Source organism: Falco rusticolus, chromosome 4 (assembly GCF_015220075.1).
Source record: "Falco rusticolus isolate bFalRus1 chromosome 4, bFalRus1.pri, whole genome shotgun sequence".
NCBI lineage: Eukaryota > Metazoa > Chordata > Aves > Falconiformes > Falconidae > Falco > Falco rusticolus.
Genome location: NC_051190.1, coordinates 88,910,638 through 88,937,739, shown reverse-complemented (window position 1 = coordinate 88,937,739; position 27,102 = coordinate 88,910,638). Strand labels below are relative to the sequence as shown.

The following is a 27,102-nucleotide window of genomic DNA, read 5'->3' as shown; positions in this document are numbered from 1 at the left end:
TCATACAGATGCTACTCTCGGTAGATTCATCTGCTTCTAGCCTGGTGAAGGCTGTGTGTCTGGGGGGTGCTCTGGTAATCTTTAGAGGTACAACATCAGTTTGACCAACCCACCTTCAACTCATCAGCTTTTTCTCAGTAAATCAAGGTAATACTACTATATTGAATATTGAAATAATTGCTCAAGGCTTGACATCAGTCTTTATAATGCTTAGGTAAGCAGTCAATATTTGCTTGAACAGCACCACTGGCTTCAGTAGGAATATGGCTTTATGCAGCCAGCTTGTTCTTGACTGTGTTTGCACCAGTATGAGAATGACTGCAATAAATCTGATCTGTTACATACATATCAGATTTCAGATTTCTCTAGCTCTTCCACGCTGCACATGTTTCTGCAGTATTTCCTTCAAGTTCTTTTATGACTGGGGTAGCTGCCATTAAAAGTAATGGGGATAGTTAAAACACAGTCTTGCAGTTTTCTAGAAGTGTTTCCCTCATCCAGTTAGGTGTTTGCTCTGTGCAGTATGTGTGCTATGTGAGGAATTCAGATGGTTTTCAGTCAGGGCAGGGCACTGATTTGCAGATTTTCTTATCTCAGGCATTTCTTTTAAGTACCTTGCACCCTCCTCATCCAAATAACAGCAGAGCTAGACTCTGCCCTGAGTTGAAGAGATTTATTTAGACTTGTTTCAATGACACTCGACAGGAGGAGTAGGGAAGCTTCCTCCTTTTTACATTAGAAAGATTTCCATATGGAAAAGATGCATCAAGGTGATCCTAACTCTTTGTAGGACTGGAATTGTTCTGGAACTTTCTTGTGCTTTTTTTTTTCTCCCACAACCTTCTGAAGTACATCTACTCAGGAGACAGTAACTAGAGATTGTTTCATCTGTGACCGTCTTACTGGGTTGCAGTCCTGCAAGTGTTGAGGTCAGTGGAACTGTTTGGGTGTCCAAAGCGGGTCAGGGGCGCCGGCATGTGCCCTGTGGCCACTGAGAATGGTGCCCTTGAACCTGGGCATATGTGAATCGCTTTAGACTATACCAGAATAATTAAATGTAATCCTCATTAGAGCTTGACTGGTTATTAAAGTGTACCTGTAAAGAAGGGGATTAAAACTGTTCCTGTGTAAAGCTCTTCAGTAATATCATCAACATTATATTCCTCACCCAAACGCATCCGTTTGAACTATATCCCATACTACTTATGTCCAGTATAGTTAAGCTGAACCTAGGTCAGACCTGAATCAATGTAGAAACCATCTGCTGCTATTTGCAAGCTATTAGAAAAGTTTACAGTTGCTTTACTTCTTTCTCTGTGCCTTGGTGTGATCCCAAATCTGGGTTCCACCCCAGATCCACTGATGCCATTGATCCGCAAGCCTGCCTGAGCTGGGTGCTAGGTGGTAAATCCACACCCCTCTTAGCACACGGGAAAACTTCTCATACACTTTGAACAATTGTTTACCATTACCTTTAGTCACACTGAATTCTCACCGGTTCTTAGAAGCCTCATCTCCATTGAACGGTACTTTTTTTCATTTAAAGGTATTTTTTTCACCTTGCATGTTCTGTGGGGAGGGGGCTTTGTTAGTAGGGGGCTCTCTTTGCTGGAGGGTGGGTCTTTTAGTGTGCTAATTAGGATAGTTCACACAGAGTTCAGGTAATTTTCTGTTTGTCTCATAACCTTAGGTTGTCTATTCCTTCTCCCAAGGCCATGTTTTGTTAACTTTTTGTAAGGATTTAGCTAACATCCTCTGGTTTTCAAATTCTTTCTTGTTTTTCCCTATAAATATTTACTTTTATTTTACCCCCTCTTTTTTTAAAAGTAAATAATTCTTGTGTCAGTGTGAACAAAGTCACACTTGAAATCTGTAGCTGCACTGGTAAACTAAAGCCCCTGCTGCTCAGCTGCCTTTCAGCCCCAGGTCTGTCCTTTTCTCCTCATGTGAGCAGAAGAGTGAGAGAAGACAGGCTCACTCATCTTCCTTCCCTCCCATCGGGTTTTTATTCACAGTGATAACATCCCCCTGAGCCTTCTCTTCTCCAGGCTGAACAGTCCCAGCGCTCTCAGCCCCTGCTTCTAGGAAAGATGCTCCGGTCCCAGTGATACTCCAGGCATCTTCATGGCCTTGTGCTGGCCTTGCTCAAGCGAGTCCATGTATCTCCTGTACTGGGGAGACCAGGAATGGGCACGGAGCTCCCTATGTGGCCTCACTAGTGCTAAGCAGAGAGGAAGGCTCATCTCCCTTGATCAGCTCGTAACGTTCATTCTGATGCAGCCTGGGATACTGTTGACTGCCTTTGACGTGAGGGTGCGTTGCTGGCTCATGGGCAGCTTGCTGTTCCCCAGGACCACCAGGTCCTTGTCTACAGAGTTGTCTTCCAGCCGGTCAGTGCCTGGAATGACTCCTTCCCAGGTGCAGGAGTTTGCATTTCCCCTTGTTGAACTTCTTGAGGTTCCTCTTGGTACATTTCTCCCACTTCTAAATGGCAGCACCATCATCTAGTTTAGCACTCGCTCCTCAGTTTTCTGCAAACATGCTGATGAAACTTTATCCCGTGATCCAGGTTGCTAATGAAGGTGTTGAACAGTATTGGCCCCAGTACCAGCCGCTGGGGTATAATGCTGGTGACATGCGTCTTAGTGGGCTTGGTGCAGCTCATCACAAGCCTCATTTCAGCCAGTTTTGTGTCCACCTCACTGTTTGCTTATCTAACCCATGCTTTGTCAGCTTGTTTATGAGGATGTTATGGGAGATCATGGTAAAAGCCTTACTAAAGTCAAGATAAGCAACATCCACTGCTCTTCCCTTAGCCACCAAGCTAGTCGGTTCACTGCAGGAGGCTATCAGGGCAGATATGTGTGATTTCCCCTTTGTAAATCCGTGCTGACAATGCTCAGTCATCTTCATGTGTTTGGAAATGCTTTCCAGGGTTAGTTGCTCCATCGCCTTCCCAGAGACTGAGGTTGGGCTAGGCAAGCCAGCAGGTCCCCAAATCACACTTAATGTTCTTTTTGAAGGTAGGGGTGATGCTTGCAGCTTCCCAGTCTTCAGCCATCTCTCCCAGTCACTGTGACCTGTTAAAGATTATCAAGAGGGGCCTGGCAGTGGTATCAGCCAGCTCCCTAGGCTCTTGCGGGTGCAACCTGTCAGGCCCCAATGGACTTACATATGTCCAGTTTGTTTAAGTGCTCCTTTACTTGGTCCTCCTCCACGGAGGTTAAGACTTCTTTGATCCAGATTTTTCCTGTGGTCTCAGAGGCTTGAGATTCGCAAAGGCCTGTCTTACTGGTAAAGACTGAGGTGAAGAAGGTTCTGAGGAAGGTTCTGAGTAAGTGAGTGTTTTCCACATCATTTTCCACCAGGTTCCCTGCCCCATTCAGCAGTGGGCTGAACTAATACTGCAGTTGCTGTTACTTTGGTGCTTGTGGGCATGCTGCTGGTGTGTATGGTCACATAGGACACTTGACTGGATGTATCCGATTAACGCTGTGGACTGTGGAATGCAAAACGACTTGGAACAGACGGGTCTGTTCGCATCCTTAGGGCTAGAGAATGTGCCCTGGAGAGCTGATCAAACAGCCTGAGTGGTGCAATTCTGTAATCTTTATTCCCTCTGCCGTTTGTGCTGCTGGATGTTTTCAGCAGTCAGCGTGATGTTGTGAAATGAAATGTTACTGCTCAAACAAATAAAACTTGCTCTTTATAGTCCTATTAAGAGAAAACCAGATTGTTTTACAAACATCTCTTTCAGTACAAAGTCTCCAAAAATGTGAATTGTTTTTTTTAACTTGCCTTTTACTTTGTTTCCTTTGCTGTAGAGTCTCGAAGTTACACGGAAGCCATTAACCACTCCATGGTGATGTCTGACAGTGCTGTGGGCACTAACCCGGCTTTGCTGAGGGCCAGCATGCAGGCGGATCCCTCCTTTCAGCGCTGTTTTGCATCTTCGTGTACTGTGACAAGTAACAGCACTATCCCAGGGGGAGAAAGGTAGGAAAAAATTCTCTTACCTTGCTGCGTACTTCTCGTAACCACAGTTTCCAGCCAAGATGTTACGCCTGCATCTTCATTGCAGAGCATTTGTCCAAGGACCTTGAGTTTGGTTGTGACTTACAATGATGTTGTTGTCCACCAGCTGAAATTTGCCGCGTAGACAGATGTTATTTATATGTCAGGGACACAATTAGCTTGGAAGATAAATAGGAATACAAAAATAAATAGGAATTTATAGTTTGGTTACTTTACTACATACTAGCACAAGCTCATATGTATTTCCCTGTGTGCTTTACCAGCTTCTCTGATGCCTTACTGAAAAGCATTTCATGACATTTCAAATTGGAGGAAGTTGTATATGAAAGGGAGGGAGCACTCTTCTCGCTGCTGTACGTGTGTTTCTGGTCAGTAAAATGCCGGAAGATTTCTTTTTGGTAGTGAATAGTTGACTTTAGTTGACTTGCTTTCAACTGCTCAGCAGGCTGAGAGATTTTATTATTTCATGTTTGTATTGTGGCAAACACATAGGGCTCTGGACCAGAGCTTGAATAGTGTAAATTTACAAAACGGTCCAAAGGAGCTTACAGCATAAGGTAAGAAATAGCAGGAAACACAGCAAACCACCAAGGAGCCTCAGGTTACTGTCAGAAGGGTCAGAAGGCCATGACAGGGAATGGTCAGCCATTAGCTGTGCCCTGTAAATACGTAATCGATAGGAGGTGATGTGTTAACAGCTGATGAGGTTTCCCTCTCCATCACTCTGCAACAACGTTCCTTTGTAGCTATTTATCCTGTTCTTGTCCTGGGATAGTTGGCTCCTTTTTCACAGTGAGTGTTTGGAAGGCTGTTGGTTGGTGTGTCAGACACTCAGTGAGGACTTTGAGTATGTTGATACCTATTTATCTTTTATTTATCTTCCCATCTAATTGATCTCATTTTCAACCAGTACTTGGACTGTGAAAAAATGTTTTCGTTTTGTGAATCATGAGACTGAACAAAGTATGTTAGTATTTTCTGAGGAGGAGGCAAGTTTAACATTTCATTCTAAGTGGATATGAATTAAAAGCTTGTCAGGCAATCCAGTCATTACCAAGTTTGCATTCCTACTTCAAACTTTATCTAGAAAATTCTGTTCACTTATTTTTAAATTTTTTGGTTGTTGTCGTCATTTTTCATTTAATCTAGCAGATACCTACAGCTGTAGGGTTTTTTTCTTGCGATGATGTCAGCCTTCCGTTTGCTTCCCTTCCATTTCTTTATGGTCCTTCTACTTTGATCTGTCCAAATTTACTGGTATCCATTTCCGTGGTTCCCTTTTAAATAAAAATGCTTTTTTCTTTTTATGTATCTTATGTCAGTTCTTCCTTTGCATCTCACAATGAGTTTGTTCTCTCTACATCTGATATTGCTGGTCGTGTTTTTCAGCTACAGTCTGAGGGTGTTTCACTTTTAGAAGCAAGGAAACAATTTAATTTTTTCTTGGGTTGTTTCATCAGAAGCTTAGTTTATCTTGTTGGAAGGGTATTTGTTACTCTTCACTTGAGCAGGTGGAATGGCTAGTAGAAAAATCTAATGTTAGCTGTCGAATTATTTAGTTCTATCAATCAGAACAATTCTGTCATCAAATAAATTAACTGCCTCCTTCCTTTTTTGATATAAATTGTATTTAAATGGACTTACCTGGTCCAGGAGTTGGGTCTTGCGAACTGTGTGTTCTTATAGTAATTACTAATTTCTTGTGCAACCATGCGCAACTACTGCTTAGCCCATTTCTTTTAAGAGGCTGCATCGTAGGGACTACCGTGGCAGTGTCAGTTTTCTTCCATAAACCTCTGCCTTTGGTGGCAGCCTTGCCTTCAGAGAGTCTTGCCTCCTGCTGCTCTTTTCCAGGTAGCACTTGAGCTCAGCATGTAGAGACCTGCAGGACCACTGTACGTGCGGCAGGGCCATGAACAGCCTCACTGAGTTGATTCATACTCACAGTAACCCTCCTCAGACAGGGGGAAGGAGGGGTATTTAACAGCTGTGATAAATTTGGTGGCTGGGTTTACAGTACAAAACTCAGAAGCTGTCTGATCAGCATGGCTGGGTGGGGGGTGATGAAGCAGACGGTATTGACCTGTGCTGAAGGTGGGGCTGGTGCCCCCTTGGCCCAGCTGTCACCAGCTCCAGCCTGTGGACACACACCTTGGGGATTGTCCTGGGTGAGGTGATCCCTTGCTTTCCATGATCGCTGTCGTAGGGCTTGTACAGTGACATGTGAAGGGAACGATGTGGCTGTTGTTTTATTGTTGTGTTCCATTTTTTTGACTTTTTGACAGCTCTTCTGCAACGGAACGCCCTTGGCTTGAGAGCAGCCCTAAAGCTTCCCCATCGCTCCAGCTTTCCATAGGAAACAGCAGGCCGCCGGGAGGTTACCTTGTGCCCTCTGAATTTTCAAATGCCGTGCAAGATGTCTCTCTCTTGTCTCATTTCCAAACTCCAGGACTGCAAGTCGTCACCCTGAGCAGCCTGGAGAATTCACCAGCAGAGCCACAGCAAGAACCCGCTGTGAGCAGCAATGCCCGGGTCTACCTGAGCAACAGCGGGAGCAGCAGGGGCAGTAGCTCCCCCCGAGAGGAGAAACAAGCTGCTTTCCCTGCCAATGCTAGAATCTCTCCTAAAACCGCGGGCTCATCAGTGGCACATGCTGAGGACAATGGCTTTTTGACGCAGAACTTTCTTACGGTGGCCTCTGGACACAATAGCCAGAACAGTGTGGTTCAGCAGCACCTGCATGCTCAGCCACCTCTCCCAGAGAAAAAGCGGTCCTCCGAAGGAGACCGTTCCTTTGCCTCCGTGTCACCTTCTTCGAGCGGCTTCTCGAGCCCCCACAGTGGGAGCACCATCAGCATCCCCTTCCCAAACGTCCTCCCAGATTTCTCAAAAATGTTAAGTGCTTCCCCAGTGCCAGGTGGGTTCTGCATCAGAGAAATGCAAAATACATCTGATTTTATACGAGTTTATAAAAAGCATTCAGGGGATTTTAAAAGTGGGGAGGGGAGGGGAAATGCAATGGAGTGAAAATGGCAGAGAGGACTTGAATGTTTGCAGTAAGTGGCGCCAGTTTCACTGGCTTTGGGTGTGTTACTGGGAGAGCGAGGCTGCAGAATCCTTTCTGCGCTCCCGCAGGTGCCAGCTGAGGGTAGCCTCCCTTCTGAACTGCCAGACCACAAGGGAGCCCTGCGGAGTCTGAGGTCTGAGTTCTTTTAATAAGGGCTGGCTTTCTGGACCTTTCTAGACTTGTGTCAAGAATAGTTAAAAAGGTAGATGTGTATTCACTGGACCCCACTGAGACGTTTGTTATTAATATGCCTTTATAAATGTAAAGAGTTTTTCATATTTTATGAGTTTTGCAAAATGCAACTTCAAGAATGCTTTCAGAATCTTCGTGTACAGTATTGTATTTGCTGGTTCTAAAAGCGCCTCAGAGTGTCTCTTAGGTTGTTCTAATCATGAGTTTTTGAATAATTAAGGTGATAGGAAGTCGGAAAGAAAATAAATGCTTTTGTATTTAAGAGCTTTCTTGACCTATTTTTTCCCCCTTTCATTTCACAGAAAACACAGCTGATAAACATGTGACAGTAAAATTTGTCCAGGACACATCCAAGTTCTGGTATAAGCCAGATATTTCAAGAGAACAAGGTACATCAACTCAACTGATATTCTGGCATATCTGTTCACAGAATGGCTGGTTGGTTTGGTGAATTCTCCTTCAATTTTTTTGATGCGTACCGTATATCTAAAAGATGTACAAGAAGAAATATAAAACCTGGAAGGGCTACAGACAACCTCACTTAATTTCTTTTGTCCAAAGGCTGAATTTGAGAGTGGAGGGCAGTCAAGTTGTCCTTAAAAAATACTCTGTTAATTAGACAAATTGCTATCCTAAGTGAACTAACTACAAAGTAATTTTAATCTGCCAGTGGTAGTTGCAGCAAATGTACTTTACTGAAAAGCTCCAGGTTTTGGAATGACAAATAGGCGTGATGTGATACCAAACATCTGTGCTCTCAGAAATGTTTTTGAGTACAAGTGTGCTGCTCTGGCATGATCTCAGCCACGCGTGTTTCACTGCAATGCGATAGGCTGAGCGATGCTAAGTATCAGACAATACTTCATTAGCTAGAAGCCATTATAAAAGCATCATCATCTGCCAGTCTTGCTATAGCCTGAATTTTATTTTCAGCTGCAAGTGACGTACATTATGTCTTACAGGTCAGGAAATAACACTCCCATGGAGCAACGTCTTTATGATGTACAATACAGATGTAGTACATCTGTACATAGACTTGTTATTAAATGAGATGGAGAAAGGTTTTACCATGTATGTGCGAACGGTACATGCGAACTTAAACCTTGCCCCTGCAACGATGTGTAAATAAAGCACACTGGGCGCTTTGCAAATGTGATTGATCTGATGGTCCTTGTGTCCCTATTGTCACATTCAGCTATACTGAATTATATTTAATGAGTTATGGCAGGATATGAAACCAGGATTCTTAAAATGCGGTTGTCAAAAAGGAAAAATGACAAATTAGTTCTTCATTGGGAAGGAAGTTGACACTAAAGCAAAACAACCTTCTGCTGTTGGCAGATGATGAATTGCTATATCTGTCTAGTTCATAGTTCCTCAAATGCTGAGGATGCCTCTTACAGTGTAGTGATAAATATGAGCCCAGGGGAATAAAGAAAACAGATCATTAATTCATCTTTGGATGATGTTTTACTGATCCGTTCAGGCCAGTCCCCTTTCCCTTGTCTGCCCCCCAGCCATAATGAGAACTGAGTCTTAAATGTGCAAAAAATAATTTCCTGACTTGATGCGAGTCCAGAGAGGGGAGTGGATTGTAAAGGAAGCTGCCTGAACAAATGGAAAGAAAATCTTCCCAACCTTTTAGTATGTCTTTTCACCCTACCACGTAAAATTCCTTTTGAATAAAGTGTTTTAAGATACTGTTGCTGAGGAGGGGGAGCACTTGTTCTTTTTTCCTATGCTTAATGGTCTGCTCCTGTAGCATATGATTACTGTCCCCCTATGGATTTAGAAGTGTTGCGCGAGTATTGCTGAATTGCAGGGGTTAATGTATTCATCCTCACAGCACATGACAATTTATTGTGAAAATAGTGTTCACCATCTGACACATGAACGGAACAGAATATATACACATTTGCTCTACTCACTTAAACAGAAGAGACACGTCTGCATTTTACTGATATTCTGTTACTACTAGGGTTTTTTTTCATTTCATGGAAAAAAACGTGTGTGTATGTGTTTACAATGTAATCATTGGTCAGGCCTTGCAAATTATGGCTTCATGCCCCATATGCATAATTCCAATGTTCTATATATACAGACAGCTAAGGACTGAAGGATTAAATCTGGGCTTTTTCCAGGGTTTCTCGGAAGTCTTGCTGGTTGTTAGAAATCCTGGAAACAAACACAAGTATTTCCAAAAAATTGGGGGGTGGGGAGTGGGGTGAGGGCTAAGCAAAGTAATAGGATTTTATTAAGAAATGTCATTAGATTAACATTTTGTCTTCTTTTAATGTGAGTTTAAGATTTTGGGCTACTAGATTTCAAAGTCTGTAGCAGCCTCATGCAGACCAAAAGCGGTTTCCCTGCAAGTGGTTCCTCCTGTGGAGGACTTCAGGTCACACTTCCAGGAGACATCAAAGAATATGTAAATTATTAGATGTAAAGTATTTCCAGTGCTTGGATTGTGTAAGAGCAAATATTTTCTTACATTCCTTGCCTTCCTTTAAAACTAGTAAGGGAGTAAGACTGCGTTGCAGGGTCAGAAACTTGGTGGTGGATGAAAATGGATCTGCTCCGCCTGTTGAAGCTGCATAGGAAAAGAAAAACAGTGCTGTCTAGTGAGCCTGGGAATTACAGAGAGCTGTGCTTTCTGTCATGCTTCTGACAACTTGACAAAATGTAAGCAGGAATCAGCTTGGTGTTGCGGTGGCTGTAGGAAACCTGGTGGGACCTGCACCCCGTTCTCAGTGTGAAAATCAGTGGGGATCTGTACTTCAGGCTTCTCATTGATAAGTATCTGCAAGATTTGCACAAGATGTGTCCACTCACATCCCCCAAATATGCTTGATTATATTCTGTTCTATGGCAGTGGGGACAGAGAAAAAGATTTCATTTCCTTCAGTCTCCTATTGCTTATAGATTTGCACTTCTGTACTTTCTGGGTGCGTGCATTGCTCTGGAACTGTGTTTCTCTCTCTCCCCCTGAATCCCTTGCAGCCATTGCTGTTCTCAAGGACAAGGAACCTGGGTCATTCGTTGTTCGAGACAGCCATTCTTTCCGCGGAGCCTATGGACTAGCCATGAAAGTTGCTACACCACCTCCTTCTGTGCTACAGTTAAACAAGAAAGGTACTGTATGCCTTCTGTCTATTACTTGCCAAGCTGTATGTAGTAGGAAGTCCTTATTACTGGGTAGTAATCTGAAGGAATCTCCCCTCTTCCAGTAAGTGGAACTTGAGATACAGGCTCCTTTTCATACCTTGTTAAATGAGACTGGGTGTCCCTTGTACTTCATGGGTTCTCCATGGCTTGTAAATGTGCGCTCATTATGGCTGTGTGTGTATTCAACCTTATCAACCTAATAGAATACCAGTGCCGTCTCAGTAATGAGTCTTCCCTAGCAATCACAAGTCTGCATCTGATCCACATACCACCATGTAAAGCTTTTGCATGGCTGGAAGGTTGAATGTTTTTGGCCCCAAGGTTTTGTTTTGAGACAGTTCTACATTTTAGATGTAAATCTGAGGTGGTTGCCTAAGGTAAGGTGATAGCTGTTTAAAAGAAGTGATGGAATACATCTCTCTCCCAGCTCCAGTGGTTCCGCGTTTATAACTGGTGCCTGGTTGTTGTGAAAGGTAAAATGGGAAGAACAGAAAGCATTCATCAATGTGTGGAAACTCAGCAGCCAGTATCTCTGGTGTTCTTGGCTCCATTTGTGCCACTGCAAGGGTGGCGGGGTGGTTTCCATTGCTGCTGTTTTCCTTTTACAAAGCTTATTATATTTCATTAGTACATGCTGGCTGGCGAGGTAAGCCACTGAGATGGCAGGAAAGCTGTGATTCCCGGTGGCGTGGCTATGGAAGTGTGGGTCTCTGCGGGGTTGGTTGGTTGGTTGGCTGCTGTATGTTTGTGGTGGTTTTGGGTTTTTTTTAAGATTTTGTGCTTACTCTGGGGCAAGGTTAGCAGTCCACCTTGACTACAGTAACACTCTCAAATTCTATATGCTTAACCTGGTATCTTGAGAAAATTTCTAATAAAACTTTGCCATGTAATCCATCTTTTTCTTGCCAAGAAACATCAGCAGAACCAATGCGATGTCTGATTTAATGAAGACCAGGGTGCACTGGAGTGGTGATAGCAGCAACAAAGGGGTAAATGGAGAGTGGCTGTAGGTGTTTTTAGTAATTTTTTTTTTTGTCATCAGACCAGTGAAGTCCAGGAAGACATGTAAGTTCAAGCTCTGCTAGCCTTTAACAGCCAGTTCACGTTAGCTGTATCACAGGCAGGTAGTAGTCAAGAGAAATTTGTAGTAAGGGACTGTTGCATTCCTTAGTGTCTCGCTGTGTGATATTTAGCTTTTTTAGTTCCTATCGTTTCATCCCAGAAGGCACAAATTTGTTCCGTCTCCTGCAGGATTTCTTGTTCCAGGCTTCCCCTTCCCACATGCATTGTAGTCGTTTATTTTTAGTACTGTGAGAGCATAGTGGCCAACAGCGAGCTGTTTGAAAAGGTGATCTTTGCAATATACGCTTGCAGAGAAGTTTCTGCTGTCCAGAGTAATGTGCTCCTCTGTGTTAGCCTGAAAGTCAACCCTTGATGTCTCGTGTTTGCTGGACTGTGACTGATGGATCAAAGGGAGCATTTGTGTTTGTGGCTCTTTTGTTCAGGTTTGAATGGTTGGGTAGCTTTGTCCCCTCGCTATGAAATAACCCTTTAATTACTTGGAGAGAGATTAAGTTTGTAGACAGGTGTGAAATACTGTGAACCAGTCTATCAAGAAGTAATGAAGTTGTCTTAATTATATGTGTGCATATGTGTAATTATATATATGTATATGTGTAGAAGAATGCTAAATCTCAAGAGGATTTTTATATGCCTCTTGAAATTTGAATCTCCTCATTCCATCCAATTTAACAATTTCAGTGTGTCCTAGACTCCTAAGAGATAAAAACTGGCTTTAAAAGTCTAGTGAAACCTGAGTGTTTCATGTAATTGTTATGGAGCAAAGACTTAGTTAAAACTGCAAACATTTTAAAACTTACAAATTTATTGAGAGACTTGGCATCATTACCTTTGTGTGGCTGTATCTTCCATTGGTTTAATCTGGACTTTGAGCAGAGCTGTCACTAGGAATCTGAGTATTTTATCATACTTTTACTTCCTTGTCACGTTGGATACAAGTTCTTCTCATGGGCAAGTGCATCAGAATTTCTGACCATTTCTTTTCCAAATTTCTGTTCCTGTGTGTCATTGGGACCATGCTTAGACCTTTAGGACACAGGTGTATATTCGGATATCAGTCCCTTATGATTACAAAACCTTTTCCTGTGGTTGTCTAAAGCAAGCTATATTCTTGTGGGGTTTTTTTGCAAAATGGCCTTTTTACTGCAGCTTGTAACCTTGCAGCAGAGCAGATCTAATGTATTCTTTGCGTGCTGTATATAAAACATTTGGTGGTAATGTGGAAAACTGCTTCATAAAGACCTGCTAATTTGTGAGACTATTGTCTGTTTATTGCTTCTCCTCATGAGCTTTCTTTTTCTTTTTCAACACAGTTGGAGATTTGTCAAATGAACTTGTAAGGCATTTTCTGATTGAGTGCACTCACAAGGGGGTACGCTTGAAAGGATGCCCAAATGAACCGTATTTTGGTAAGTACTGTGCATCACAGGGACACGGAAAATGCGTTTGCCAGAGCTGTTTTATAGACTTGGATGGAGTGCAAATGAGGGAATGCTTTGCTCAAGTGCTGATGATTTCTGTAGGAACCCATTCTGAGGTTACAGGAGCTTTGTACACGTTTACCTTAAGTATATGTGTAGGGCACTCTGGCACAGATGCAGTGACCAAGCGTATGTACAATGGCTAAAATGACACTGGGGTGGGATGTTCACAAAGTACTTTATGTGGCAGCAGCCACCCTGATGTGCTAGGGTGAAAGCACATTACCTGTTGGGGCAAGCAGCCAGACACCTACCTAGCTGCTCACTCATTTTCCCTCTTCAGTGGGGCAGGAGGGGCAAACAGGATGGGAAAAGCCTTGAGTTAAGATAAAGACAGGGAGGTTGCTAAGCTCTTACTGCCATGGGCAAAAGAGACTCAACTTCAGGAAAATTAATTTAATTTTTTGCCGATTAGAATCGATATTCAGGTAGTGAGAGACAAACACTAAAATAACACTTTTCCTTCCCCTTTTCCCAAGCTCAACTTCACTGCTTCCCCCCAGACTCTTCCTGACTGTGGTGTGTCCTTTGCTGGGTCTCACCCTTTTTGTTCCCTCCTTGTCCTTGTGCAGCCTTTTTTGCCCTTTCTTAGGCTTTCCCGGAGGCATCCCACCTGTAGCTCAGTGGGGCTGCTGGAGCGGGCGGTGCCCGGCACCCAACACACCGAGGAAAGGGACAGCTACCATGAAATAAACAAGTGGGAAAGGACAAATCCTATTTGAAGGTGGATTGAATTTTGTCCATTTGGCATGAGACCTATTGCAAATCAGAATTTTTAGCCCAATCCTGCCTTGATCTTGAAGTACCTGTTTACAGCACATATGTAGCCCTAGTAATCTTTAGTTTGAGCATCTCTTAATCTTTCAATGTGTACAGCCTCAAAACTGCTTCACAAAGTGGGTGGGCAGGCACTGTCACACCTGGGGGGGTAAGATAGTGAGGGACTAATAGTATCAGATTTTGAGTTTCTGTAAGACCCTTGCAGAATTGGGTCATCTTGCCATTCCAGAGAAATTTTTGGTGGGCTGTAAAAATGAGGTGGTTTTGGTTGAGCTGTAATTTTTTTTCAAGCATGGGCTTGTGATGTTCAATATTAGTAAAGGGGACCAAAGAATGGCTTTTTGTACGGACAGACTGATGAACATTGCGCCTTCCTCTCACTCCTTAGAGTATAGTCTCTCATGCTAATGTCAAGGATGACTAGTGTTTAATTATTTTAATTAAGCCAAGTCCGAATGACAAAAGTGGCTTTGAATAGAAAAGAAGAAAAATTTAATAGAGGATGCTACATACATCACTGCTGCGTTGAATGGAGGAGGTTTTTTCTAGACCATCATTTATACTTTCACAAAATAGAGGTGTATGTAGGCAAAGCAGTGGAGAGTGGAGACTAGGTGTCTAAAAGGCAGAACTCACTCTTTCTCTGCCTCATTACATAGCATTGACCCCTTGTACTCTTACCATCTTCGTAAGATTTTACTACATCTAATGTAGCATAAGATAAGAGCATTGAAAGAAATTTACTGACTTCCATGTATTACTGTTCTTGTCGTTTTTGTGCTTTTCTCCCATTTGAAGCAAAGCCATTTAGGTTAGGGTTTAAGCCAGGAAAGGGAGCGTATGACTGTGATTAATGAGTTCAAGTACCTCCAACTGAGACAGTGCTGGGAAACATGAATATGCTAAAATTGACTGAAGAGAGTCTTGTCTTAGGTGCCAAGAGTTTTGGGGGTCTTTTTTGTTTGTTTGTTTGTTTTTAAAGGGCAGGACGGGGAGGCCTCTTATTCTGTAAAATACTTGGAGCCAACATAACTGTTAAGCATTCTTGTTGTCCACCAAGTTAATTGTGCGTGTCTTGTTCTTCTCCTGACCACAGGGAGTTTGACAGCTCTGGTGTATCAGCATTCCATCACCCCACTGGCACTACCCTGCAAGCTCCTCATCCCAGACAGAGGTATGCTGTTAAAGTGCAGTAGAGATAGAATGCAGTCAAGCTCTGCTCCAGAGTGCCGGTGTCCAAAGGCAGGTGAACACGTCACAAGTTGAGATCTAAGCCAACACACAGGGAAGGAAGCTGTCTTTTAAAAGTGGTTCTTCAGTACTGCCGACAGCTCTTACCCAAGGGGTAGCTGCGAGCAGCCTAGTACTGTGATATTCCAGTCATAAACATATATGTGTCACGGAAATCTGCGCGGTAATCTAGCATGCAGGAAGACAAAAGTACTTCTCAGATGTGATGTGTGGTTAGATGTAACTGCATGTTCAGGTCTGGGTTGCAGAAGGGCTTTAGGGAAGGCAAGTAGGTAAAGAACAGAAGGTGCCCTGAGTGTGACACGGGCAGCAAGGAAATAGCAGCTTGCACAGGTCAAAACGTTGAAGTAAACGATGAAACAGCCTGTGTTGTGTTGTGGGACTGTAATTCTAATTTTGGTTATGGTGATTTAATGAACCACTCGCAAGACAACAGCAAACGCAACTATGCTTGCCCTGTAATCCAGTCGTCTGTTGTTCTCCCACATGAAGTTAACATCAGATGTTTTATTGAAATGTTAAACATTCTTGTGGTTTTCTACTGAACTCTTTAAACTTTTGTTAAAGGCCATATGTCAGTGTTCAGACATAGCATTTGAATTACGCAAATACATTAATGAAACCATTTTAGCCCCAAAACTTGCTATGGTGGATGTGACCAGGGATATCTTTATATGGGAAAACAGGGTGGTAGGTGGGCTTGTTCTCCTTATCCTCCTCACCTAAAATGGAAACCTCCTTCTGTTCTGGCAGAGGTGCAGCGCTGAAACATTTGCCAGGTCCTAAATAAACATACCACAGTGAAATTTTATTTTGGATTTATGTTTTTCATCCGGTACCATCACACATTTTAAGGTGATCTTCTCTTCTGTGGTTAATGATTCTGGATGCAGTGGGTGGAGTATTTAAAGTGTATGGATAACTCTAAATGTGTGAATGGTGTCACGAACCATGTGACTGCTCTCTTCCTCATTCAAGTGTATTCAAAGACAGCATGCATTGCGTTAAACAGAGCAGTAAGTGACATCTTTTTATGTGCATTTATATAACTGAAATAACATACCAACGGAGAGATTTCTCACTAGTTTTAACAGAAGACTGGGGGGCAAACATTCCGCTGCTGTCTTAATAGTTCAGATGTTCATTTCCTACATGAGGAAAGAAGGATTAAGTTGTCACCTTCTGAATCAAAATACAATTAATTCATTTTATCGTAGAAACACAGAGTCTTTGTGACTAAATTAGTTTAAATTATGCAAATTAAATGAGATAATTAAAATCACACTATTTAAAAAATTTCAAGGCTGTGATGAGGGAATATAGCTATTGGTATTATTTTAACGTCACATCACGTGTGTCCCTGCAGCCTATGCTATGTAGTTACGTCCTTTACTGTCAGTAAATAAAGGCTGAGCATCCCTCCTGCCATGCTGGCAGCCAAAAAACTGATGCAGCGCAAAACTCACATGAATTACTATAGTTGCAGATACAGGGTTGTTCAGTGTTTCTGGCCAAGGGTTGTCCAGTAGATGAGATCGCAATTACAAAAGCTAAGCTCATGCTTGACAATGTGCATTGATTTGTCAGTTCGAGTCCAAACAAGACATGGACAGTGTTTTCTGTTTACAGATCCCTTGGAGGAGATAGCAGAAACTTCCCCACAAACTGCTGCAAACTCGGCAGCGGAGCTTCTCAAACAGGGTGCAGGTCTGTTAAACTTTTTCTTTGTATTTGACTGCCACCGAATTTTGTATCTTACAGGCAGGATGAAGCTGAAGCTTAGACTGGACTGAAGGATGTTTAAAGGGAGCAGTTTAAATTTAGAGTGCTGTGTAGAAGTGTAAAGGGCACTGTGAGGATACGTACCAAGTTCTTTCTGTTTTCTGCAACCAGCTTCTAAGTTCCACAACCTTGTGTTTGCTTTCCTGTTGTGTCTGCAGTGAGAATGTGACGTATGCATAGGTTGCTGCAAACACAGCAATTTTTGAGCTGTGACGTTGCTTTCAGAACTGATGGACTCTAAAGAAGATATTTTCAAACTGTGGTTGCAGAGGTTCATGAACGATTTCCGAGGTCTGCAAAAGGCAACTAAGGGAAGTGTTCAGTAGGGTTACATTCTCAGCGTAGGGGTCAACAATACTGCTGGAAAATGCTTACTGTCCCATTGATCTTAAAAAAAAAAACCCAAACCCAAACATTAAAAAACATTGCCCTGTGCTTCACTTCATGCTACATGTTGTTAGGAAATGACGAGTGTCTTTTACATTGGATGCTGGTTTATGGATTCTTATGCATACTGCAGTACCCGTGCAGGTGTAGAGACGTGTTCTGCTTCTCTTCTGCTTTGTTTATGTGCAGCTGACCCAGAGACAGCTAGTGAAATAGCCTGTCTGAAAAACCGTGCTGGTGTCCCAACCCACCGTTACTGGCCATGGAGCGCCAAGTACCCCTTCGTAATCTGAAGGCTGGGCTTAGCAGAAATGCAGCTGCTGTGTCGTTCCCCTGTGCAGTGGGCATTCCCGGGGGATCCTGGCCGTGGTGCCTGGGCTTCAGGCTGCGCTGTGAATTCTCCCCAGGATCTCTTTGCCTGCACTGCATTTCACTCTTTGAGTTCAGCCTGTCGCTGGAGCCACAAGCACCAGGGTTGTGGCCAAGCACACCTTTGGGAGGATGCTGCCTCGTTGCCCTCACCCGTTTTGGGGCATTTGTGAAGGGGGCCGTTGCCAAGCTGAGCAGCTGTGGAGGAGAGAGAGTGTTGCCTCTTGCTTGTGCAGCAAAAAAAGGAATCTGAAGTACCACTTTGAGTGCTGTAATCGAGCAGGCATGTGTGGCTGAGGCATTGGCAAGCCTTTGTGAGGCTGTGCCAGGAGTGAGCGCAGTGTTGGCCTTTCTGTCTGCCTGTGCTGGTGGTGGTTGTGCCCAGTGGGGGGGGGGAACCCAAAGAAGGAGAATGAATTTTTTTTAGAACTTACCCTCTTGAAAACCCAGCAAAAGGGGCATGTGATATCTTTTCTGGGTTTCTCCTTGCTCAGGCAGTGCTTTTCAAAGAAAAAGAATGCTTAATTCAGCTGGGGCAGTAGTCAGTTAACTCCTTGTGGGAGCTGTCACATCATGGATCATTTGGGGATCTTAGTAGGTTTTTTGTTTTTTCCTTTTGTTATTCTTGTTGGTTTTGGTTTTAAGTAAGGATTTGAAACCTGAATAGATAAATTAGCTAGGAGAGATTCTCAGAGGGGTTTTTTTGCCTTAAAACATCATACCCCACTAATTTTCCTTGTTTCAGAGGTCCCTCTCCGGTCATAGAGACATTCAGGTTGTGGAGTGCAGACCTGAAGCATGTAAATTGTTTCTTTGCCAACTATCTGAGCTTATGTGAGTGCCAGCAGTTTAGTTAAAGCAGATGCACTTTTTCGCTGCCCTGCTTTACCCTACCCTTATCCTACTGCACAAGCAAAAAAATGAGGCTGTCTTTTCCTGGAATTATTGTTTTTATAGCTGTCTAAAAAACGTAATGTGCGTTTCCAGTCAAATCTAAATGCACAAGCTGCCCAGAAATTCTTTGCTTCCTAGAGAGTGACAACTGAAGACTAGAAACGATACAGATAAGTGGCTTTTCCCTAGAAGAAACCTTGCTTTGTTAACTTTTCGGCTTGGTGGCAAAACTTTCTGCCCCAAATAAATCCTGGTTCTTCCTGTCTGTTTCCAATAATACAGCCAAGGAACTAAGCATCCTGAACAGAGCACATTGCCAGGCTAAAAGCAGCAGGATTTACTCAGTGGCCACGTTGTGTAGGTGTTGGTGGGAGCATGGATGTGACTACCAAGTGCCACCTGTGGAAGACAGGGCAGCTGCACTGCACGGGGCACAGATGTTCTCCTTTTGTTCTAGCCTTGACTGTGTTTCTGTGGCATCGCTGTCATTTGCTACCCCATCAGACCATGCATGATGTTCTTAAATGAGAAATCTTTCAGCCATTCTCAGTTTCCTTTTTCCTGTAATCTCCTTTTTAAGCTGGCATTTTTGCACTTTCCAGCACTTTTTGAAAAAGGTTCCGTTTATTATTTTTTGTACTACAGAAGAAAGAGGATCTACTGTATTTGGTGACTTGCTTTTGAACTGTCACGTTGAGGGCAGTCTAGGCAAACTGCTTGGCTGTTGTGTTGGGAAACAAAGCCTGAGCGTGGTGTGTCGACACCAGTGCAACATGTGGCAGAGGAGGGAGGGAAACCCTTCATCTGGGTCTCAGAAGTGGTGAGGAGTGTGACTGAAATATGGCAGGCATGAAGAGCTTTAGGTCTGTACCAAGCATACCCATCAATGATGTGAGAAGAGGAGAGCTTACAGTTGGGAATGTTATTTACAATTTGGAATAGACATGACAGAAAGCTGTTGAGCGATGAAGGGCCTCGTTGAACTTGCCATTGGTAGTCTTAAGTCCCTCTCTGCATGGATTGTATAGTAATTGATTCAAACAGAGCTTATATCACACCAATGAGCCAATATGTTTGGGAAATTTTACGCTTAGAAATCAAGCAAATCGGACCTCTGGATCCCTTCTTTCACTGACAGACTTCAGAGCCTGAAATTACTGGGCTGACCATCATGCGGGAATCAATTTTAGGCTTACGCAGTCTTTAACGGTATGATCACTTCGTTGGTTTGAAAATGCTGATGTCTAGCTGAGCGTTTTATGTAGACAGTCATAGGAGAAAGCTTTTGTCAGAGTACAGAACAGCCGTGTGAAAAGAGAAGCTCTTAGATTTAGTTTAATCTTTGCTTTTATAGCAAGGTTGGCAAGCCAAGCTAAACTGCTAAAGAAATGAAATATTAGCATGGTAATCTGCATGTGTCAACTGCCAGAATTGTAAATTCTGTCCTGGATAGCTACACAAATGTTTTTACCAAAACACAAAGTCTGTTGGTACCAGTGTTTCTCTACGGATGTGTTTAATCATTCTTGCCTGTGCTGTAGAATAAGACTTAAGAGGGCTTTTCAAAAACGTTCTTGATCTGCTGGTAAATTTGACTTTGTACCACAGTCCAAAAGTATTTAAGCATGTGAATAATTCTATTAATACTATATAATAGTAGTAATTAATACTGTATAATGTTACATGGCACTGTTTCCATGTAGTAGTAGCATACAGTGCTATAGTGCTACTATATAACGCTGTATAATATTAGTATTTCTTTTCCTAGTGCTCGCTGCAGATTTGATATGAGACCAGGTGAAAACATTCAACTGTTTGGTAGCCTTAGAAATCAATGAGCTTTTATTTTAATGGACGTACTTCAGAAGTTACTGGTATCTCTAGGAGAGAAGTAGGGCTTTTAGAAATAAGTGCATGGTAAAGAACAGACCTAAAAATACACAAGTCAGTAATTTTTTTCAATGTAGAAGTTGTTTTGCTTGCCCTAAAATCGCTAAACATACAAAACACTATGGAATTAATGAGAACTGAGCTTTGCAGCATCCCTCAATTCTTTGCAGGGTGAAAACGTTCTTGGTGTGCCAAACAAGTGAATGGTTTCCTTTGAATATAGTTTAAATACCATTTGGAAGTGTAGAATGTGTGAACATAAGCTGCAAAAAATGTGTATTTTCTTACTGGCTGCTGTAATTGAACTTAAAAGCAAGATGTCCTCATTCCTTCCCCTCGGGAATGCCTCTGCTGTAGTAGTACCTATGAGCGGCCTCTCTTTCTGCTGCTGTCTTCTGTTTATTTAAATTCCAGGATCTGTAGGTAATGGATAAATACAGACATTGGCTTAAATACAAAGGTGTTAAAAGCAAAGAGATGGCAGAAGGCGTATGACCTCCAAAATTCCAAACTATGAAGCAGCAGTGGGACAAGGTGGGGCACACGTAGAAGGTTTGGTAGTTTGCTGGCAGTATTCCCTGTTTGCTTTACAAAGGTGGAAAATCTACGTTTTACTTGGTTTTGTTCAGAAGATACCCCTTTGCTTGCTGTCGGGTAATGATCTGTGAAAGTCTTTCCGCTCTTCCATTACAGCGTGTAACGTGTGGTACCTGAATTCGGTGGAGATGGAGTCCCTCACGGGCTACCAGGCGGTACAGAAAGCCTTGAGCCTGACGCTGATGCAGGATCCTTCCCCCATCTCAACCGTTGTCCATTTCAAGGTGTCTGCACAGGGAATCACGTTGACAGATAACCAAAGAAAGTAAGCAAAAGAGGGGTGGGAAGAGACTATCCGGCTGTGTCCCCAACAAGTCTTGGCTGTGGTTGATTTGATTTTCCTGGTGAGATTCTGCAGCCTCTGTCTCTGAGGTCAATGCAATTGTCTGTAAAGAATGATGGTGGCAGGGTCAGCTGTCTGCAGTGCTGGAGAATGAAGGTTCTAAGGTGTGGACGTCACTTCCACATGGCAGCTTTGACCTGGGGGAGGTCACCTTGCCATGGCATTTTTTTCATTGTTGTTATTTCTCATAAAAAAGGGAAAGGAATGGCTTTGCCAGCATTTGATGTGCAACCTATTCAGTGAAATAATTTGCCTTCACAGTCTCTTTCACCAGTACCACTGAACAGAGCTGACCTCAGTAACCACTGTGTATCTCTGGCATTTGAAATAGTGCTTTGGATAACCTGTAAAATGCTGTGATAAAAAGTTATTTTATATTTACTTTGTACTGAACGCTTTTAAGGCTGCCACAAAGTCTTTAGATATGAAAACTGACAATAACAAAGGAAGAACAATGGGAAGTCATTATAGGTTAAAAAAAAAAAAGTGACTGACTTTTTAATTCTGTGGGATCTACAAGCATTTATAGCAGATCAAGGGCAAAACCTTAAATTATAATGCCTAGGAGTGCTTATATTTTGAAACGATACAATCAGATTATTCGCAAGTTTCCAAGAAGTTGTACTTCCCACTCACATGTAGTATCTAATCAGAAGGCCAGTTTTTAGCAAAAGTACATTTTGTATTTGTCGGTCTTTTTCTTAGCTCAAGGGTCAGTTTTCTTTTGGATCAAAAACTTGACGTTGCTATTCTAATTATAGATTTATTTGGTTGGAGCGGTTCAGGTGGCTTTCAAAGTCATTCGGAGACAGCAAAAAATATGTATCTTTATTTTTTAATTTAGAAGAAATATATTTTCTTTTTCAGATCTGTTTATTGTTTAAAATTTTAAGCATGTTAACTGTTCCTAAAACTTGTTTTAACATTTCTTCCTATTCAGACTCTTTTTTCGGCGACATTATCCAGTCAACACGGTTATTTTCTGTGCTTTGGATCCACAGGACAGAAAGTAAGGAAGACAAACAGTATTTCTAATATGTTGTTTGCATTGTTGTTCTACAAAAAATACTAACATAGGTTTCATTTTTATTTCTCTGTCCCTCCCGTCCCGTGTCATGTTCCCCCCTGCCTTTTTTTTTTTTTTTTTTTTTTAACTGCTTTCTTAATGGACGACCAGGTGGATGAAAGATGGCCTTTCTGCAAAGTAAGTGGACACCTGTCTGGGTCTCTTTTAACTGAATGTTTTAGGAATATCATTGCAGTGATCACTTTCTTAGTGTTCTAAATGATCTTTGTCAGAGATGTAGGAGGGAAAGCAGCTGTCCAGAGACAAAAGTCTCTCTGCCCACTGTAATTAGAATTTGGTTACTTCACGTGCACCTCTAAGTCAGGGCCTGACTCTGCGATGGTGGGATGTCTGGAGCCAGACCTAGTGTGGTTTATTTCATTTGCAGGTCTGGGATTTGACTAAAGACAGAGCTGAAAACAGAGCCATTTGCTACTCAGTTTTGTTGTTCTGCTTGTCCAGTAACACTAACACAAGCTTATTTGTCTCACTTAGACTGATAGCTTTAAAAAAAAAAACAGAATTCCCTCACACGGCACGTAAGTGAAAACACTCCTAGTCATGCTGGTGTGTGGTAGTGTGTGGCATAAATATGTAATTACCAGTGGGTTGCAAAGCATTTTCTGTTGAAGGCAAACATTGTTGTCCCACTTTCACCAAAAGAAAAAAAAAAAGCTAAACAGACAGCCCAGGCACTGGTTTCTGGAAAGGAGCAGCAATAGATGGCTTAAGTCCTGTTTGCAGTGCTCTGTCCCTTCACACCACCCCCTTCGCCAGGGCAGGTAAGAGAACAGCAGCACTGAAGCAGATTAAATACACCCCCAGCATCAGCAGCATGTCTCTGACCGCCAGCGCAGGATGCAGTCTGGACAAGAGCAGGAGGAAGGCGATGGTCCCCTGCCCTGATTCTGACTGTCCTGAGCCACTTGGGAGCCCTGGAGCTGGTTGCTGCCTCTGGACCGCTGCCTGCAGCAGTCCTGCAGGACCTTTGTCCATCAGGACAGATGAAGCCTGACAGTTTGTGCTTTGGGTTTCTGCAGCGTCTTTGTTCGCTTTATGCACCGAGGCGATGCATGTGTTGTCTGTTCTCTGATCTGCTGCGATTGTTGCCTTTGCAGAGTGTTCGGGTTTGTGGCCAGGAAGCAAGGCAGTGCCACAGACAACGTGTGCCACCTGTTCGCAGAGCACGATCCGGAGCAGCCTGCCAGTGCCATTGTGAACTTTGTATCAAAGGTCATGATCGGTTCCCAGAAGAAGATCTGATGCCTTTCCATCCTTGGCTCGGAGCTCCTCACTGAAGGAAGGCACTGTGAGAGGCAGAAAGCCTATTCAGCAGCAGCGTCTGAACCTTGTCGTTCCCAAGAAGGAAAGCAGAGGACGGGCGACCCACATTGTGTTTGGAAGAGTTCAGCCTTTTCTATGAAGATGCCTCTGACTTCACAAAGCATTATTTCTTTGGGTTTTACATCAAAGGACAAAGGGAAAGCAGCTGGATGCCACCCAAACCCATGTAGCTCGTACCTGAATGAAGCATAAATGGAAAACTTTTCTCCTGAGGGTTTCTAATATATTTTCACATGCTGTTTCTCATCATTTATTGGAGCAGAAATACTCAATAGGCTGCGCTACTTTTTTGTGCAGAAAATGTTTTGTATAACCTCTGCAAAGACACTTGCTGTAGTTGCATCAATGGTAGCTGTAGGCCTTGCAAACATGCTCTTAAGAGAATGATGGTCTGAGGAAGACTATTTGCTCTTCCCTTCATCTTCGTGTGATCAGTGATGGGAGCTGAGTGGAGGAAGGGGAAGATGTATGTGAAGAGAAGGTTTGTGCAAGTTGATTTCTGATAAGAAAGGAGTGGCAATGTGGAATATTCAGGGAGATTGCTCTGTATTTAGTGTTAAGAGGGCTGGGCTGTTTTAGTGTAAAAAATGGGAGAGGTGGCAGAACAAAAAAAGGCTGTGTGGAAGTCTTGTTCTGTAACTGGGTTTTTTTGTATTACTATTTTTTTATACAGAGAACTAAGCAGGGAAGAATCTGTATTTTAATAATTACAGGATAAAAATGAGGGAAAAGCAAAGAAGAAAATTTTATAATTTATATATTTTTACCTGCACCAGATTATTTATAGTGGATCTCAGATCTTGATGTGTCATACGGATATTCTTAAACTAGACCATTGTTGAGCTTTGCCTCTTCAGTACTGTTTTGCCTAAGTAAAAATGTGTATAACCTGTGCCTTGCTATAGACAATAGAGTCTCATGTTTTGACTTTTGTCTTACAGCACCAAGATAACTTCCCATTTCCCATCTCTGCAATACTGCTTTGGTAGTTACATTTGTTCCCCTACCTAATACATAATTGTATTTGTGGATTCTTTTGGCCCCCATTTTATTGGATTTGGGGGGGAATTTTTGGCTATTTTTATCTCTAGGAACAATTCTTGGTTTATAATGTTATTTTTTAATAATTCTTTGAGTCAGGAGATCCAAAAGGGAATGGAATTTATTTTGTTATTCTGTCCCATTTCTTGAAAGCATTTATGTCATGATTTCTACAGTCGTCACTTCTGTACATATTGCTGTATCTTTCTAAACACGTGAGTATTTTAAATGCGTAACAAAGTGCTAGTTAGCTTTACAGAAAATTGATAAAGTAGGTGACAGTGGGAACTTTCATGAGGACAGTAAACCACTGAGGTCTGCTGTGTAATTCCGGTGCACTCCAAAAAGAGCAGTACTGGAGCCCTGCATCAGAGCTGAGGGTAATAAAGCAACTTCAGCATGATGGTGCTGAAAAGTTTCATTGCCTCTGTTTCTTTGATGTGTGACTGTCATCATTATATTAATACCCTGAAGAATGAAATGACAGGCTGCATTTGGCATGCTGATGCGTGCAGCACTCGATTAACTGTACCCACTTGTAGGATTTAATCCTTTTATCCAGTTTTACTAAATAATGGTTAAATGCAGTGGGAAACTCTGGTTGGGCTATATGGGCAGAAGGTTCCGCCAATTTGTGCAACATTTGTCCTGTGTAAATTATGATCTGTTTTTTCTTAATAGCTCTCTTCCTATTTCCTCAAGTAGTAGGACCATGGAAGCCTTGATCAGTGCATAGCCAAAGCACTACCAAATTATTTGTGTAACTGGATTTTGTATAAATGACTTTATGCTTTTTAAAAGGAAGGCGGAGGGAAAGAGGGGGAGAGAAGAAAGATTTGAAGTTTAATTTGTTTGAACCAGGAGGTGGTGTGTTAGTAGTGGTGGGCATGGGATGTGTGTAGAAGGGTGAAGCAATCCAAAGTGTCGTAGCTACCGTTGAAGCAACAAAGGCAAGTGCCTCTGATCTGTACCAAATAATTCTGTTCTTCTGACACAAAGGTGTGCTACTTAAATGGTGTTTATGTACCATCCAAAAAAGAATGCAGTTCTTCACTTTCAGGAGCTTTGATCCTTTTGAAAGGACAAGTTTCCTTTTCATACTACTTTGGTACACCAAGGACCCAGTTGCCTAATCTAGTCAGCCAGTTGGGGCCTAGTGAACTTCTTCAGCTGACAGCTCAGCTAGATTTAATTCTCAATTAGATTTAAATCTGATGCCTTGTAAACATTGAAACGAGGAGGAATTTTTTACTCTATTTTTTCACTTCTGTAGATGATACTTAAATTTAAGTGTGTCTTGTTAGACACCAAGTGTTAGCCTTTGGGCTGAAAATAAAGTGGGTTTTTTTCCCTGTGTATTATCATTTCCATTGAGGGCCTTATTTTTTATTCCTTGTGCTTTCTCAAGGCCTGCTGAATTCAAGAGCATAAGGAATTCCACGCTGATGCTCCCGGTGGTGTTTCCGGGGAGTGTAGCTGTACTTGGTAAGTGGGGAAAAAAGAAGTTGCCCTGTTTCTAAGGGAGGTTTTCTATTATGCATTCCTTTGGATGGTATATTGCCACGTGCTTTTGCTTTTTAATGGATTAAAAAATGCACAAAGCGAAATAGTTCGGTATGTACCGTTATGTAGTGTATGTAGCAAAGATATTCGCGTAACTTGCGTTCATGGCAAATACAAGACTAAATAGTTAATACAGCACTTTCAAGGTTTTTGGTAGATGTGTATATGCAATTTCATAACTAATGACAGCAAATTGACACCTGTATTTAGCCACACTCCTATTAACCTGCTTAGTAAATGTACTACTATAATCGTACAGTGTTAAACTACAAAAACGCTAAAAGCCATGTTTTTAATTAAATGGTTTCTGTGTATCCAGCAGTATCATTAAAAATTTAATGTTTCCTCCTTGGATTTACCTACTAGTGAATATTTTTGCCTTTTTCTTGAAACTGTAAAGAAGCATCAAAAGGTCTCCAGTGTGTAAATGAATGTTCTATAAATTCTTTGTATAGTCATTTTCTCTGCTTTTCAGATATCGCCTCTATTCAGATTTTAATAAAATTATGAATGTGAAATTTCAAAGCACCATGTTACGGGGCAGTCTGTTCTGAAAGAAGGTTACCTGCTGACATCCGAAACCAGCTGATGAGTAAAACATTCTTGGTGAAGTAAGAAGGGGTTGCGTACTGAAACAGGGTCTTAGTTTTGTTTCCTAAAGATTTCTTTCAAGAGCTTGACATCACGAGTCCCTGTTAGTGGTTCAAGTGTAGTTACAGCATATGATTTTTGTAGTTCGTTTGCACTTACGATGGTGGAGAAGTGCCTTTGACCT

The 27,102-nt window shown here is 42.3% G+C and overlaps 1 protein-coding gene across 9 annotated transcripts in view; it reads left to right on the top strand.

Annotated features, from left to right (window-relative positions):
- The window catches only part of TNS3 (tensin 3), a 235,740-nt gene extending 208,893 nt beyond the window's left edge, over window positions 1-26,847 (top strand). For 8 of the 9 annotated variants that reach the window (XM_037386084.1, XM_037386080.1, XM_037386079.1 and 5 more), the window contains 11 exons: window positions 3,825-3,996; window positions 6,321-6,952; window positions 7,597-7,683; window positions 10,295-10,426; window positions 12,853-12,948; window positions 14,897-14,974; window positions 16,681-16,758; window positions 21,067-21,235; window positions 22,254-22,322; window positions 22,491-22,517; window positions 23,498-26,847. In XM_037386084.1, the coding sequence (XP_037241981.1) occupies window positions 3,825-3,996; window positions 6,321-6,952; window positions 7,597-7,683; window positions 10,295-10,426; window positions 12,853-12,948; window positions 14,897-14,974; window positions 16,681-16,758; window positions 21,067-21,235; window positions 22,254-22,322; window positions 22,491-22,517; window positions 23,498-23,642 (1,685 nt within the window). In that variant the 3' untranslated portion in view covers window positions 23,643-26,847. The remainder of the gene's footprint in view (window positions 1-3,824; window positions 3,997-6,320; window positions 6,953-7,596; window positions 7,684-10,294; window positions 10,427-12,852; window positions 12,949-14,896; window positions 14,975-16,680; window positions 16,759-21,066; window positions 21,236-22,253; window positions 22,323-22,490; window positions 22,518-23,497) is intronic. The other variant, XM_037386083.1, reaches the window with a different exon arrangement.
- Window positions 26,848-27,102: the final 255 nt, after the last annotated feature.